The sequence below is a fragment of the Bolinopsis microptera genome, chromosome 12, assembly GCF_026151205.1.
Source record: "Bolinopsis microptera isolate Bmic1 chromosome 12, MBARI_Bmic_1.0, whole genome shotgun sequence".
Classification (NCBI taxonomy): Eukaryota; Metazoa; Ctenophora; class Tentaculata; order Lobata; family Bolinopsidae; genus Bolinopsis; species Bolinopsis microptera.
Genome location: NC_087083.1, coordinates 814,640 through 832,306, shown reverse-complemented (window position 1 = coordinate 832,306; position 17,667 = coordinate 814,640). Strand labels below are relative to the sequence as shown.

Here is a 17,667-nt window from a genome sequence, read left to right as displayed (position 1 = left end):
GTATCCGTCTCTTTCACTATTTCACTATCTCCAGGTACCAGGTCCCACATAGCGTGGTACAGGGGATGTCTGGTATCCGTCTCTTTCACTATTTCACTATCTCCAGGTACCAGGTCCCACATAGCGTGGTACAGGGGATGTCTGGTGTCCGTCTCTTTCACTATTTCACTATCTCCAGGTACCAGGTCCCACATAGCGTGGTACAGGGGATGTCTGGTGTCCGTCTCTTTCACTATTTCACTATCTCCAGGTACCAGGTCCCACATAGCGTGGTACAGGGGATGTTTGGTATCCGTCTCTTTCACTATTTCACTATCTCCAGGTACCAGGTCCCACATAGCGTGGTACAGGGGATGTCTGGTGTCCGTCTCTTTCACTATTTCACTATCTCCAGGTACCAGGTCCCACATAGCGTGGTACAGGGGATGTCTGGTATCCGTCTCTTTCACTATTTCACTATCTCCAGGTACCAGGTCCCACATAGCGTGGTACAGGGGATGTCTGGTGTCCGTCTCTTTCACTATTTCACTATCTCCAGGTACCAGGTCCCACATAGCGTGGTACAGGGGATGTCTGGTGTCCGTCTCTTTCACTATTTCACTATCTCCAGGTACCAGGTCCCACATAGCGTGGTACAGGGGATGTCTGGTGTCCGTCTCTTTCACTATTTCACTATCTCCAGGTACCAGGTCCCACATAGCGTGGTACAGGGGATGTCTGGTATCCGTCTCTTTCACTATTTCACTATCTCCAGGTACCAGGTCCCACATAGCGTGGTACAGGGGATGTCTGGTGTCCGTCTCTTTCACTATTTCACTATCTCCAGGTACCAGGTCCCACATAGCGTGGTACAGGGGATGTCTGGTGTCCGTCTCTTTCACTATTTCACTATCTCCAGGTACCAGGTCCCACATAGCGTGGTACAGGGGATGTCTGGTATCCGTCTCTTTCACTATTTCACTATCTCCAGGTACCAGGTCCCACATAGCGTGGTACAGGGGATGTCTGGTGTCCGTCTCTTTCACTATTTCACTATCTCCAGGTACCAGGTCCCACATAGCGTGGTACAGGGGATGTCTGGTGTCCGTCTCTTTCACTATTTCACTATCTCCAGGTACCAGGTCCCACATAGCGTGGTACAGGGGATGTCTGGTGTCCGTCTCTTTCACTATTTCACTATCTCCAGGTACCAGGTCCCACATAGCGTGGTACAGGGGATGTCTGGTGTCCGTCTCTTTCACTATTTCACTATCTCCAGGTACCAGGTCCCACATAGCGTGGTACAGGGGATGTCTGGTGTCCGTCTCTTTCACTATTTCACTATCTCCAGGTACCAGGTCCCACATAGCGTGGTACAGGGGATGTCTGGTGTCCGTCTCTTTCACTATTTCACTATCTCCAGGTACCAGGTCCCACATAGCGTGGTACAGGGGATGTCTGGTGTCCGTCTCTTTCACTATTTCACTATCTCCAGGTACCAGGTCCCACATAGCGTGGTACAGGGGATGTCTGGTGTCCGTCTCTTTCACTATTTCACTATCTCCAGGTACCAGGTCCCACATAGCGTGGTACAGGGGATGTCTGGTGTCCGTCTCTTTCACTATTTCACTATCTCCAGGTACCAGGTCCCACATAGCGTGGTACAGGGGATGTCTGGTGTCCGTCTCTTTCACTATTTCACTATCTCCAGGTACCAGGTCCCACATAGCGTGGTACAGGGGATGTCTGGTGTCCGTCTCTTTCACTATTTCACTATCTCCAGGTACCAGGTCCCACATAGCGTGGTACAGGGGATGTCTGGTGTCCGTCTCTTTCACTATTTCACTATCTCCAGGTACCAGGTCCCACATAGCGTGGTACAGGGGATGTCTGGTGTCCGTCTCTTTCACTATTTCACTATCTCCAGGTACCAGGTCCCACATAGCGTGGTACAGGGGATGTCTGGTGTCCGTCTCTTTCACTATTTCACTATCTCCAGGTACCAGGTCCCACATAGCGTGGTACAGGGGATGTCTGGTATCCGTCTCTTTCACTATTTCACTATCTCCAGGTACCAGGTCCCACATAGCGTGGTACAGGGGATGTCTGGTATCCGTCTCTTTCACTATTTCACTATCTCCAGGTACCAGGTCCCACATAGCGTGGTACAGGGGATGTCTGGTGTCCGTCTCTTTCACTATTTCACTATCTCCAGGTACCAGGTCCCACATAGCGTGGTACAGGGGATGTCTGGTATCCGTCTCTTTCACTATTTCACTATCTCCAGGTACCAGGTCCCACATAGCGTGGTACAGGGGATGTCTGGTGTCCGTCTCTTTCACTATTTCACTATCTCCAGGTACCAGGTCCCACATAGCGTGGTACAGGGGATGTCTGGTATCCGTCTCTTTCACTATATCACTATCTCCAGGTACCAGGTCCCACATAGCGTGGTACAGGGGATGTCTGGTGTCCGTCTCTTTCACTATTTCACTATCTCCAGGTACCAGGTCCCACATAGCGTGGTACAGGGGATGTCTGGTGTCCGTCTCTTTCACTATTTCACTATCTCCAGGTACCAGGTCCCACATAGCGTGGTACAGGGGATGTCTGGTGTCCGTCTCTTTCACTATTTCACTATCTCCAGGTACCAGGTCCCACATAGCGTGGTACAGGGGATGTCTGGTATCCGTCTCTTTCACTATATCACTATCTCCAGGTACCAGGTCCCACATAGCGTGGTACAGGGGATGTCTGGTATCCGTCTCTTTCACTATTTCACTATCTCCAGGTACCAGGTCCCACATAGCGTGGTACAGGGGATGTCTGGTGTCCGTCTCTTTCACTATTTCACTATCTCCAGGTACCAGGTCCCACATAGCGTGGTACAGGGGATGTCTGGTGTCCGTCTCTTTCACTATTTCACTATCTCCAGGTACCAGGTCCCACATAGCGTGGTACAGGGGATGTCTGGTATCCGTCTCTTTCACTATTTCACTATCTCCAGGTACCAGGTCCCACATAGCGTGGTACAGGGGATGTCTGGTGTCCGTCTCTTTCACTATTTCACTATCTCCAGGTACCAGGTCCCACATCGCGTGGTACAGGGGATGTCTGGTATCCGTGTCTTTCACTATTTCACTATCTCCAGGTACCAGGTCCCACATAGCGTGGTACAGGGGATGTCTGGTGTCCGTCTCTTTCACTATTTCACTATCTCCAGGTACCAGGTCCCACATAGCGTGGTACAGGGGATGTCTGGTATCCGTCTCTTTCACTATATCACTATCTCCAGGTACCAGGTCCCACATAGCGTGGTACAGGGGATGTCTGGTGTCCGTCTCTTTCACTATATCACTATCTCCAGGTACCAGGTCCCACATAGCGTGGTACAGGGGATGTCTGGTATCCGTCTCTTTCACTATTTCACTATCTCCAGGTACCAGGTCCCACATAGCGTGGTACAGGGGATGTCTGGTATCCGTCTCTTTCACTATTTCACTATCTCCAGGTACCAGGTCCCACATAGCGTGGTACAGGGGATGTCTGGTATCCGTCTCTTTCACTATTTCACTATCTCCAGGTACCAGGTCCCACATAGCGTGGTACAGGGGATGTCTGGTGTCCGTCTCTTTCACTATTTCACTATCTCCAGGTACCAGGTCCCACATAGCGTGGTACAGGGGATGTCTGGTGTCCGTCTCTTTCACTATTTCACTATCTCCAGGTACCAGGTCCCACATAGCGTGGTACAGGGGATGTCTGGTGTCCGTCTCTTTCACTATTTCACTATCTCCAGGTACCAGGTCCCACATAGCGTGGTACAGGGGATGTCTGGTGTCCGTCTCTTTCACTATTTCACTATCTCCAGGTACCAGGTCCCACATAGCGTGGTACAGGGGATGTCTGGTGTCCGTCTCTTTCACTATTTCACTATCTCCAGGTACCAGGTCCCACATAGCGTGGTACAGGGGATGTCTGGTGTCCGTCTCTTTCACTATTTCACTATCTCCAGGTACCAGGTCCCACATAGCGTGGTACAGGGGATGTCTGGTGTCCGTCTCTTTCACTATTTCACTATCTCCAGGTACCAGGTCCCACATAGCGTGGTACAGGGGATGTCTGGTGTCCGTCTCTTTCACTATTTCACTATCTCCAGGTACCAGGTCCCACATAGCGTGGTACAGGGGATGTCTGGTATCCGTCTCTTTCACTATTTCACTATCTTCAGGTACCAGGTCCCACATAGCGTGGTACAGGGGATGTCTGGTGTCCGTCTCTTTCACTATTTCACTATCTCCAGGTACCAGGTCCCACATAGCGTGATACAGGGGATGTCTGGTGTCCGTCTCTTTCACTATTTCACTATCTCCAGGTACCAGGTCCCACATAGCGTGGTACAGGGGATGTCTGGTATCCGTCTCTTTCGCCAGGAGAACCATGCTAAAACAGGACTCTATTTGCGACCTGACTATCTACGATATGAGCAACAAGTTTATAGGTACAGTGAACTGCTTGTTAACTGCTTGTTAACTGCTTGTTAACTGATTGTTAACTGATTGTTAACTGCTTGTGAACTGCTTGTTAACTGTTTGTTAACTGTTTGTTAACTGCTTGTTAACTGTTTGTTAACTGTTTGTTAACTGCTTGTTAACTGCTTGTTAACTGCTTGTTAACTGCTTGTTAACTGCTTGTTAACTGCTTGTTAACTGCTTGTTAACTGCTTGTTAACTGCTTGTTAACTGCTTGTTAACTGCTTGTTAACTGCTTGTTAACTGCTTGTTAACTGTTTGTTAACTGCTTGTTAACTGCTCGTGAACTGCTTGTTAACTGTTTGTTAACTGCTTGTTAACTGTTTGTTAACTGCTCGTGAACTGCTTGTTCACTGTTTGTTAACTGTTTGTTAACTGCTTGTGCTTTAAAGTGTGAGAAGTGAACTATGCAGTTAAGTTCACAGTATATATTTTAATAATTGTAAACAAATATTTCAGGGTTCACTGGAACGTTCCCACCAGTTAAAGCTCTGTTAGTGGAATGGGGATCTCTTTATGTTATCGGCAAAAACAACGAGATTTATAAACTCAACGAGAAAGGTTTGACACTTTTTAGTCTTTTGTGAGAGTTGCTTGGTATTAGTAGTTTTGGAAATAATCACGTGATCTACGAAGAAGAACAGATCTGAGAATACGGGCATTTCTGAGAATACGGGCATTTCTGAGAATTAAACGGGTATTTCTGAGAATTAAACGGGCATTTCTGAGAATTAAACGGGCATTTCTGAGAATTAAACGGGCATTTCTGAGAATTAAACGGGCATTTCTGAGAATACGGGCATTTCTGAGAATTAAACGGGCATTTCTGAGAATTAAACGGGCATTTCTGAGAATTGAACGGGCATTTCTGAGAATTAAACGGGCATTTCTGAGAATTAAACGGGCATTTCTGAGAATACGGGCATTTCTGAGAATTAAACGGGCATTTCTGAGAATTAAGGCCAGAGGGGGGGGGGGGGGGGGGGTAAGGGGTCAAAAAATTCTACCAAAATATTATTTTCTAAATCGATTTAATTTTTAATGACAAAAACATCACCGCTATTCACATATTTGTAGCTTTTTTATTAAATACTTTTCAAATTTTACAGAGTACAGCAATAGATGAATATAAAATAGAATCGTTCAAAATATCGCCCCCATCTGTAAAATATGATGGGCACCCAAACACGGTAAACACATAGTGAACTATGTCCGCAGTAACTTGGACCCATTACATCGAATTAATCTAAATCCAAAAATTTATGAAAAACTATTTAATAACAAACAAATCCATGGTGAATAACTGTGGATATAGAGTCAAAATTTGTATTTCAATACGTCAAATTCCAGATACATTAGATACAGGTCTGAAACTTGGTCATTAATGTGTGAGAAGGTGTGCGGGTGAAGTGTGATATGATGTTGAAAGTATAGGAAGGTAGATACAAAAATTAATAAAACAATAAAAATAATAATAATATGGGGAGCAAAGAGACTAGGCTAGACTGTTGTTTCACTATCCAATAAACATTTCCATAGATGCTTAGTGACCTCAGCTTTGAAAAGACTAGTAGACACAATCTGTCTTACCTGTAAAGGGAGTCCATTCCACAGTATATGGGTTCTGTAGAAAAATGATTTTGCCAGTGGGCTATTTGAGGTACATGTGGTGTGTGAATTCTGACTTAACTTAGGTAAAATTGATGACACAATAGACAGACTGTCGAGGTGGCAACGTCTTAGTCGAGAAGTGCCCTGATATAAAGAGAGATAGTGAGGCAGCGATACAGGAATTAAATTGTTCAGAACTTTGTGGAAAAAAATAAGATCATTCAAGTCAAACTTTTGAGCCAAAGGGAGAATGTCGACAAGCTTGCACTTTTTGACATATTGCTCAGGTGGATAACTGCGGCCCTCTTCAGACAGAATCCATTTAATAGCTCTCTTTTGGAGACTTTCTAATTTATCACTAAGTGATTTATTACAAGGGCGCCAGATTATGGAACAATTTTCGAATTGGCTACGAACCAGGGAGAGATAAAGCGCCCGGCGACGTTTCTGATCAATGACAATATGGCCATCTCTTCTGACCATACCAAGTTGTTGGCAGGCCTTAGTATAAATTCTGTCGCACTGACTATTCCAACTTAGCTTAGGAGTAACATCGACTCCAAGATCTTTTTCTAACTCTACATACACAAGAGGAGAGCCATCAAGATTATATGCGAATGGAGGAGATAAAGATGGTTTTCCTGAAACAATAAGCACTTTACATTTTGCTGGATGGAATCGCATTTTGTTTCTTAGTGCCCAGTCAGAGAGATAGTCTATATCCATTTGCTGATTAACTTTATTTTATAATTGAGGTTAACCGATTTTTACAAAATTGACTATACAACATTGAGGTTAATAAAATTGAGGTTAATATTTTATTGCACGCCATAATTTTTTGTTATTTCGGTCAGCAAATGTAAACTAAATTTTAGGTTCATAATTATCAGAAAAATGAACATCCAAACGTGATTAAATGAGGTTAACCTCGTCTTTTAGATATAGCGAGAATAGATCAAATGATAGAGTTATTATTTTCATCGTAAGTTTACGGTATACACATTTCTAAATAGATGACATGTTGATTGACTTTCTTTTATCTTGGGAAAATGAAAAAAATGAGGTTAACACGCATCACATTTTGGTACCGTAGGGAATATACATACGATTCTTACTTATGTTATGTACCACAATATCGAAGTGAGGTATCTATTGGTATCACGATGCCTACAACTATAATCACGTGACAAAGGTGATTTGAACTGACCATATTTTAGTAGAAGATTTTACCCGTAAATGGCTAAAAAATGAGGTTAACCTCTCATTTTTTGAATATCTGACCAGTCAATTACATGTTAACCTCAAAAACTTAATCGTTGTACTGTGCAAATGTTTTACTACATATATAATAACATATTGATAAACCAATCCCAGTGTTATATGGTCTAAAGCGAGGTTAACAACCAAATTTTAAGCAGTTAGTGTTTACAGGAAGTCTTGGTTAACCTCATTTTTTACAATACAAGGACATTAACTATTGAAAGTGGCTAAAATCATTTAGGGGACGGCCAGGTCTGATCAAGCAAACGTTATTAAGTGTATAAAAAGTCCTAACTAACGAACTGTGATAAATTCCAGTGAATACTCAAAATTTTGAAAACACTACAATCCATTTATCTCAAAACACACTTTTGTGGTTTTCAATTCCTTAGTTGAGAAAACCAGCCAGTTACAGCCGTTTAAAGTTCCAGTTTAACATGTAATTGCAGGTAAACCTCAAAATTGAGCGCGCGATATCTCAGAAGCGCAAGGTCAGATTTTGATCCGGTTTTTTTCTTTTTGTTCGTCTCCAGTAGCTATTATCAAATATGCAAAAACTACAAAAGTGCCATTTACCCCCCCCTCTGGCCTTAAACAGGCATTTCTGAGAATTAAACGGGCATTTCTGAGAATTAAACGGGCATTTTGATTGCAGGGATCCAAGAGAAGATAGATATCTTAAAGAGGAAATGTTTGTATGATGATGCTATACAGTTAGCTAAGAACAACCAGGACGATCACATGAACCTTATCAAGGCGCACGGTGATCATCTAGCTAGTAAAGGTAAATAAATATTATTATATATTATATATATATATATATATATATATATTATATACAATCTATACAATATTTTAAACTTGACGAAATTTCCCCGGCAACGGGGACATAGAAGAAAAAACACCGAAAATCGACCTCAAAATGACCCTCTGGTGAAGCCAAACCCAGCTCGCAAATGGAGTTGAAACCTCGCCATTTTTAGCAGGGTTGTAGAAAAAGGATAGGAATCTAGGCTATAGCATTCTTTTTGATTTAGGCTTTAGATTTTTTCCATCCACCATTTTGAAAAAATATAAAGTGGAAGGTTACGAATGGAGGTTTTTGCAGAAAAACGTGGATTTTGGAGAACGAGATAGGTGGGTTCAAATATGTCGTGTGTCCTTCCTTCCTTCCTTCCTTCCGTTCGTTACCTCGCAACGTAAAAGCTGCGCGCGCGCGCAAAAATTAATCACTGATGCATTGTGCTTCCTACAGACGAGGGGTCTACTTAGGACTCTGCCTCGCGTGACGTCACGTTAATGTAGATAAATGATCGCGCGACAAAACTCAGTCTTTCTGCTAATTACACTTAAAGTTACGTTTCCATTCTTTTCAATTGCAATTTACGAACCTTTAATCTAAATTGATGAAGTACAAGTTGTTAATCATTTTATTTCTACTGGGATGTTCCACCGACTTGGCACCGGATAATATAATAAAATATGATATTTGTTTTGATGAGGTAAATGTTGCTGTTACAGGGTTTTTCTTGGAATGTTTTGATTTGTTTTGTATGGTATTGTGTTACTTTGGAAACCAAGTACTATTGCCTACAATAGATTTTACCTCGAGGAGTTTGGTTAATGTGCAATATTACTTTTGTCATAATGTACACATTTGGTTATTATTCAATCGACTGACGTTTGTTTACAAGCACTCTGACTACGGTGTCAGCTCATTCTACACCTTCACGAGAACATTCTTCGTGCGGGGAGCTTTAGCGGCTAGTTCTGTCCTGGTTGTGCTGATGTTTGCGTCGTCGATGAACACTGGAGTCCTCGTAGGTTATGGTGAGTTCGTTTACGGTTGAAATTGCACATCTGCTACTTGAAGTTTCGTTTCCTTGAGCTTTTCTGTGCTCTATTAGATTGGTTGTTGAAGATATCATTGTATAATAAATAGCAATCCTATTTATAGGTCGTCTGCTCTCTACACCCAGTCTGTGGACGGTTCTAATGAACCCTCAACAGCTTTTCGTGGTCGCCCTTCAACCACAGAACACCTTGGTTTTGGCTTCAGGAGCTGTGTTGAGTGTTGAATTTTATTTGCAGTTTATTTTTCAAAGTTGTTGCAACGTTAACATCATGTCAACATTGAATTTAATTTATAATCTGGTTTTGGCTCAATTAATTTATTTGACATCTACAGTTGAAGCTGTTAGCGCTCAGTTACAGAACCTCGAGGTTGCTGGCCTACTGCCATCTAGTCCCGCCATCCTCATTCTTCAACTGGTCGTAAACGCTATGGCTGGTGATTTGACTCCTTCTGCTGTTTGGTCCAGGATGTGCCTAATACTATCAGGCGATGTGGAAACTAACCCGGGACCTGTACAGTTTAAGTGCAACACCGCCAGCTCCTCTCCTGAGGAGTTCGTCTATACTGATAAAAACGTGAGTAATTAAATGTTATGATTTTACTAAAATATGTACACATTTTCTAGATTGTTGTACAGTAAACCCCAACAGATGTACAAGCATTACAAGTACAACTTACACTTCATTTATGTTTGTGGGAGCTTTACATTACACGATGATTGAGAAATTTTTTTTTCAGGTTGTGGTTATAGGAGATTCGATGGTTAAATACATTAATTCCGAATGTCCCGAAGAACCTACACGTTTATATCCGAAATCATACCGTGGACTACATGTTTTCTCTTACCGTGGTATGGACACTGAGCACGTGGCAGACGAGGTAACCAACATCAATCCTCGGAACTTGCCGCAGATAGATGCTGTGTACGTCATGGTGGGAACTAACAATATAAAAGGTAGGTGTTCGTGTGATAGTGTTACGTTTGCAGAAATGTTCACTGACCTTATAAACTGTGTGCATCATAAGTTTCCGAAGGCTACTGTTTTTGTAAATATTGTTTTGCCTCGTTTTGATTATTATAATCGTGAAAGATCATATTTTCTTTCTAAAATTGATGACTTTAACGCTGAATTGGTTTCTTTACGTAATCAACTTAATTTCGTATTAGTTTCTAACCCTTTTCACATCACTCATAATGATGCTTTATCTTACATACAGCGTACGGATAATTTACATTTCAGCTACACAGGTAACATTTTGTTTAAAAAGATTGTAAAGGCTAACATTCACTGCTATTTTTATGGTTTTGCTAGTATCCCCACTCATCTCCGTTATCTAGTAGACAGTTCACTGATCCCCGCATCCCCTTTACCCTCACAATTTCCTGATCAGTCTGATAGCTTGTGGGACTTAACTCCGGGTTATTCTCCATCTACTACTTCTCCAGCTTCTGCTGCTCCGGCTCCTCCTGCACCAACACCTGCTCCTCCTGCTCCATTTGCTGCTCCGGCTCCTCCTGCTTCTGCTACACCTGCTGCACCTGCTCCTTCAGCACAATCTGCACCATCTGCTCCTTCTGCACCGGCTCCTCCTGCACCTGCTCCTGCTGCATCTGCTCCTCCTGCTCCAGCTGCTCCTTCTGCACCGGCTCCTCCTGCACCTGCTCCATCTGAACCTGCTGCAACGGCTCCTGCTGCACTTGCTCTTGCTGCATCTGCTCCTGCTCCATTTGCTCCTTCTGCACCGGTTCCTCGTGCACCTGCTCCTGCTGCACCGACTTCTCCTGCACCTGTTTCACCTGCACCTGCTGTACCTGCTCCTCCTGCACCTGCTCCATCTGCCCAACCTGCTCCTCCTGCACCTGCTGCATCTACTCCAGCTTTACCTGTACCTGCTGCACCTGATCCTGCACCCGATCCTGCTCCGTACAATTCGTCGAAGTGTCCGGATTGGCTTCAGAAAAGGCTAGCCTATTACAAGAATCTACTTCCGGTGCGTATTGCTAAAAATGTCGAGGAACTTTTACTATCAAAAGTTGAACAAGGTATATTTGTTAGGCAGGGTACCAACTCATCGCAGGTCCTTCTTTTCGGCAAAGATAAATATGTTTACAACAGGGCTACTAAACATCTAAAACCCATCCCCATTCATTCAGAGCCTATACTACAACAAATTTTGTCCATTGTCAATGTTAAACTGTCCGCTAACTTTAACAGCATATTGGTCAACTTTTACAAAGATCCCTCTACCATCCTACCATATCACAAGGACGATGAACGGCACTTGGACAAGTCTGCCAAAATAGCGACTCTATCAATTGGGGCTACACGTTACATGGACTTTGCCTCGTGTAAATGGGACCGCCCCTCGTTCAGTCAGCAGCTTCTGTCTAATTCGTTGTTTGTTATGGATCCTGAGTCACAGGTAGCGTACTTCCATCGTATAGCTCGCGGTAGTAACTCTCGTCTTTGCCAAGGCTACCGTTTCAGTCTTACTTTCAGAACACTTAAGCCCAGCACCCTCGATAAGACTGAAGGGGTGTCCTCATCCGGCCGTGTTTCTTTAAAGCCCAGCACCCTCGATAAGACTGAAGGGGTGTCCTCATCCCGCCCTGTTTCTTTAAAGCCCAGCACCCTCGATAAGACTGAAGGGGTGTCCTCATCCCGCCCTGTTTCTTTAAAGCCCAGCACCCTCGATAAGACTGAAGGGGGGTGTCCTCATCCCGCCCTGTTTCTTTAAAGCCCAGCACCCTCGATAAGACTGAAGGGGTGTCCTCATCCCGCCCTGTTTCTTTAAAGCCCTGCACCCTCGATAAGACTGAAGGGGTGTCCTCATCCGGCCGTGTTTCTTTAAAGCCCAGCACCCTCGATAAGACTGAAGGGGTGTTGTCATCTTACCCTCTTTCCATACATCCCAGCACCCCTGGTGAGGATAACAAGATACAGCTGTCACCATCATCCTCCGTTCTTCAAGCACCTATAATTGTCCCCAGCATGAGTCACAAGCCTATTTCTACGGAGTTTCGTCAATTGCCACTTTTTCTTCGGATCCCTGCACCTTTTATAAGCCTAACAGGCTGTCACCATCTGCCACTGCTTCCCTGTACCCCTGATATGACTGAAGGGACCAGAGTGTCATTATCTGCTACTCATCCTACGGAACCCCTTATCCCTGATATGACTGAAGGGACCGGGGTGTCATTATCTGTCACTCTTCCTTCGGAACCCTGCATCCCCGATATGACTGAAGGGACCGGGGTGTCATTATCTGTCACTCTTCCTTCGGAACCCTGCATCCCTGATATGACTGAAGGGACCGGGGTGTCATTATCTGCTGCTCATCCTTCGGAACCCTGCATCCCCGATATGACTGAAGGGACCGGGGTGTCCTCATCATCTTCTGCATATGCACCCTCTATTTCCTACAACATTAGTCACACCACTAAACAATCTTTGTCACTAATGTATGGTGGCGGTCGACATAACAATCCTTTCATCGACAATGAAGCTCAAGATGAAGAAGCTCACTTATCCCAAGAGTCTGGCAACTCTCAAAATGATAATCTTACAGCTTCGCCAGGTGATATGGACAATTTCATTGATGACACTGAATCGAACGACTGCCAGGAGTATAGACCATATTATGACTGCCGCAATGGTAGCTATGTACAAAGTTCCACTCTTTTGAACTCATCTGACGAAAATGACTCTTATGCTTCAACTGTTCAAAAGAAAAAGAAAACGGATTCCTCTACGAAATGTGACACTCTTTCTAATATGACTGATAAAGAGCTTCAAAAAGAGAAAGATCGCAATTCTGCTCGAAATCGAATGCGGCAGCATCGTGCTTCTATGACAAGCTCACAGCGTTCACAACAACTTCATTATGATCGTCATCGAAAGTCGCAAACTCGGGCCTCCATGACCACCACCGACCTTAAAATAGTCCAACAGAATGAACGATCTCAGAAGTCGCAAGCTCGGGCCTCCATGACCAACACCGACCTTAAAATAGTCCAACAGAATGAACGATCTCAAAAGTCGCATGCTCGGGCATCCATGACCAACACCGAGCTTAAAATAGTCCAACAGAATGATCGTCATCGAAAGTCGCAAACTCGGGCCTCCATGACCACCACCGACCTTAAAATAGTCCAACAGAATGAACGATCTCAAAAGTCGCAAGCTCGGGCATCCATGACCAACACCGAGCTCACAAGACTCCAACAAACTGAAAGTTCTCGAAAGTCGCAAGCTCGGGCATCTATGACAACCCCTGAACGCAATGCAAAAAAAGAGCAAAAGCGTTTAAAGGAAAAGGCCAGGCGCGCAGCAATGACAGATGAACAAAAGAAAATGGCCAAAGAAAAGCGACGCACTCGTATTTCTCTCAATAAAGCTAGGAACAGTACATCTCAGAATATTTGCTCTCCTGTTCTCCTTCGTCAACATAGCCCATCCAATATGAGCGGTTACAAAACTCCACCAACCTACTCTGCACTTTTTAATCACAATCATTCACGGTCTCCAGCTTCATCACTTAAAACTGCTTATTCACCCCACGACATATCATTTCATACAGTTAGTGTTAATAGAAATAATAAAGTTGCATCTCCTTTAAATGAATACAGAACTTCTTCTCAATCTCTACCAAAACTACACTCTACTCCACCGCATGACTCACCGTCATCTTATCGGGCACAGGTATCTACTGAGACTAATATTAATATAACCTGTGCTGCTAAATCCTGTTTAGGTTCACCTTCATCTTCTAATACCTTTTTCATGCCAAACACTTCCAAACTGCACAAATCAGAAACTGATTCGCATAATTCTCCAGTACCAACGAGGCTTATTCCTACTTTGGATTGGGACTTTGTTTGTTTTCCTCATGGCTCCAAATTATTAGCTGAAATTGAACTTACATGCGTTGATAAATGCACCTTCTGCCCAGGTTTTATGGAGAACTGCCCATTTTCTCATCTCCAAAGTGTCTCCCTAAATCAACATGTTACTACTTCATCGGAATCATCAGCCTGCCAATCACCCCCCATGGAATATTCTAGCCTGCATAACTTTTTTGTTGAGGACCAGCCCGAGGTACCACAGAGGCCTATTTCTACTTTGGATTGGGATTTTGTTTCTTTTCCTCATGGCTCCAAATTATTAGCTGAAATTGAACTTAACTGTGCTAATAAATGCACCTTCTGCCCAGGTTTTATGGAGAACTGCCCTTTTTCTCATCTCCAAACTGTCTCTCCAAATAAACATTTTACTGCTTCATCGGAACCATCTGCCTGCCAGTCACCCCGCATAGAATCTTCTAGCCTGCATAACTTTTCTGTTGAGGACCAGCCCGTGGTGCCACCCAATGCTTCAAAGGCTTCTCCAGTACCCCTTGAGCATCACTCTAAATCACCTACAAAACCCTCATTTGATCCAAAGACTGACAAAATTGTGAAGACTTTCCGTGCTAAAATGCGAGAGTACCCAGAATATGCGTGTTTTAAATGTCACAAGCTTTTCTTCCGTGAAGGTGTTGTTAAGGCAAAGGATACTCTTAAGTTTAAGCTCAATATTCCTTCGGTTACTAAAGCAGATAATGAATGGATTTGTAAACGTTGCAATAGTTATTTAAAGCGTGGCAAGTTCTCCCCTATAGATGTAAATGAAATGTTCCTGGCATCAGGCGATCTCCCATCCTCCCTTCAGCCAAACCCCACAGAATGCCGCTTAGTATCACAGATCATTCCATTTATGAAAATTTTATCCCTTCCTGCTGGTGGTCAAAGTTGTATTAAAGGCCCTGTTGTAAATGTCCCCATCCAACCTGACAGAAATTGCATGCAGCTCCCTCGTAAACTTTCTGAGTCTGGTATTTTAGCTGTCCGTATAAAACGTAAGGTTGAGTACAAGTCTGTTGTAATGTCTGATGTTGTTAATCCTGATAAATGTATAACATTATTAGTATGGCTTAAGAAAAACAATCCTTTTTATAAGAATGTTGTACTTTCCCATGATTTCATTAAACAAAATTACGATGGTGATAAGCAGTTCTTTGACTCGTACATGAATGATGACCCTGTTGTTGTTTCTATGTCAATATTAGATCTTATTTTATCAAATGTCACTAACGAGGGTACGTACTGTGATATGCCTTTTGAGTCTTGCATCCAAAAATCTGATCCAGCTGAGAACATTGATGACGGTAAAATACCTTTCATGGACTTTGCACCTGGCCAGGGTAGTAAACCTGTTCCTTTCCTTGGTAATGCCGACTACGAAGCCTTGTCATTTCCTGATCTATTTCCTCTGGGTAAGGGTCACTTCAACTGCAGCAAAAGAAATGATCTCATTAAGAAAAAACTTCTCCCTAAACTCTCCTTAAAAGATTACGCTGAAAGCAAATTATACTCTAAGCAGAGAAAGTACGCTCAAAACCCCGAGTATATATTTTACATGCAGAACTGGATTGAACGTGATCAGCTACTTAGTTGCATTGCTACTCACATGCGCAAAGGTTCTAGAACTATGGACGGTCAAATCATTACCGCAGGGCTCCTCAGATCTTACCAGTGCAACATGGATCAGCTTCAAAGTAACATTGATGCTTATAAATTTATGAAAAATATGAAGGGTACTCCAGCTTACTTACAGAAGATCAAGAACGATGGTATAGCTATGGTGAATCAGCTAGGTAATTTTACTTGGTTCTTAACATTCTCCTTTAACGACTTGGTCTACTCAGTTCCGGCTATTCTGAAATTAATGGGTCAGGAACCTACGGATGAATTATTAAGTGACATAAGCTGGTTTAGGAAGCACGAGCTAATTAAAATGGACCCTGTCATTGCTGTGCGCATGTTCGACCGCTACGTCCGCAAAATTCTATCTTATCTGATTGAGGATCAGGGTGTCATGGGAGAGGCTTTGGCTCATTTTGGTAGAAATGAGTTTGGGGGCCGTGGATCCCCTCACCTTCACATGCTTCTCAAAGTAGTAGGTGCTCCTATACCAGGTGAGAGTCCCATCGAGGAAGTAATAGAATTTATTGATAAGTATGTTACAACTCATTATCCAACCCTTGAAGAAGATCCCGAGGTTCACAAACTTATCAAGCTTCAGCTGCACTCCCATACAAAAACATGTCAGAAAGGTGGTAAAGACATATGCCGTTTCGGATTTCCCAAAACACTTTCTGAGGTTACAAAAATTGTCTTTAAGGAAATCAAGAAAATGATGACAAAAAAGTCAAAAAACAACCAAAAGTCTGCTGACAGTGAACCCAAAGTTGAGGCTCCTAAACTGCGATCTAGAGATGTCATCTACAAACGTAAACCTGGCAGCGAAAATGTAAATACATACAATCGTCTTCTACTCCTTGCTATACAAGGGAACATGGATGTTCAAATTTGTATGAGTCCGTGGGATGTTGTTAATTACGTTATTTCGTATGCCACCAAAAATGAAAAAGAGGTTTGTGACGCCTTGAAAGATGTTATTAAAAATATTGATCAGCCGAGCAATAAGAACTCTAAAGAAGCCCTTCGACAGCTTGGAAATACTTTTTTAAATTCTAGGTCCGTCTCCGTCCAAGAAGCTATTTTTCGATGTCTGCCCCAGTTGAGTCTCTCCCATTTCAAACCTTCGGTTCTTTTCATTCCTTCTGACATGCCAGGGGATAGACATGGCATTGTCAAACCTCGTTCTACCCTACAACAGCTGCCTGATGATTCGGAAGATGTGTTCCATAACTCGCTTCTTGACAAATACCTCAATCGTCCTGATGATTTAGAGTCGATCTGCTGGGCTGAATTTGCTTCCTTATACGTTCGGTTAGACAGAAACGTAACTTCTAAAAACAGACACAAAGTCATTACTCTTAAATCTAATCTTGGCCAGATGATAAGGCGAGACTCGCCTCAAGTTATCAGAAGTAATAAAAAGTCTCGCACAAAGCAGCCTGAAAAGTATTACTATTCGAAACTGTGTTTGTACTTTCCGTGGAGAAAGGAAGCTGATCTTATTGGCTCCTTTGCCACTTATCAAGAGTCATTTGCTGAGAATGTTGATGCCATGAAACCCAACATCAAAAAGTTTGAACAATTTGACGACGACACTCTGCAAAAAATGGAAGCTGAAATAAGACAAGAGATCAAAGATTCACTTCTTGATGAAAATAAAAGGGAAGTTCTTGATGGTAGGCATCTCTTCAATCATCCCTTTGAAGGTATTGATATATCGAAGGAGGAAGAGAAGTCTGTGTTTAACGTCACTTATAAGGAGCCCATTGTCTCTGATGAACAGTACCAGCAAATGGTCACCAGCCTCAATGACAAACAGCGCGAACTCTTCAACATTGTAGATCATCACTCTTCCCTGGTTGCACAGGGTCACAAGGTCAATCAGCTTCTTCATTTTGTTAGTGGTG

The 17,667-nt window shown here is 43.2% G+C and overlaps 1 protein-coding gene across 1 annotated transcript in view; it reads left to right on the top strand.

Annotated features, from left to right (window-relative positions):
- The window catches only part of LOC134824478 (vacuolar protein sorting-associated protein 11 homolog), a 37,138-nt gene that overhangs the window by 6,851 nt on the left and 12,620 nt on the right, over positions 1-17,667 (top strand). Inside the window, exons 8-10 of the mRNA XM_063836383.1 lie at positions 4,355-4,480; positions 4,971-5,072; positions 8,038-8,166. Coding sequence (XP_063692453.1) covers positions 4,355-4,480; positions 4,971-5,072; positions 8,038-8,166 — 357 coding nt within the window. The remainder of the gene's footprint in view (positions 1-4,354; positions 4,481-4,970; positions 5,073-8,037; positions 8,167-17,667) is intronic.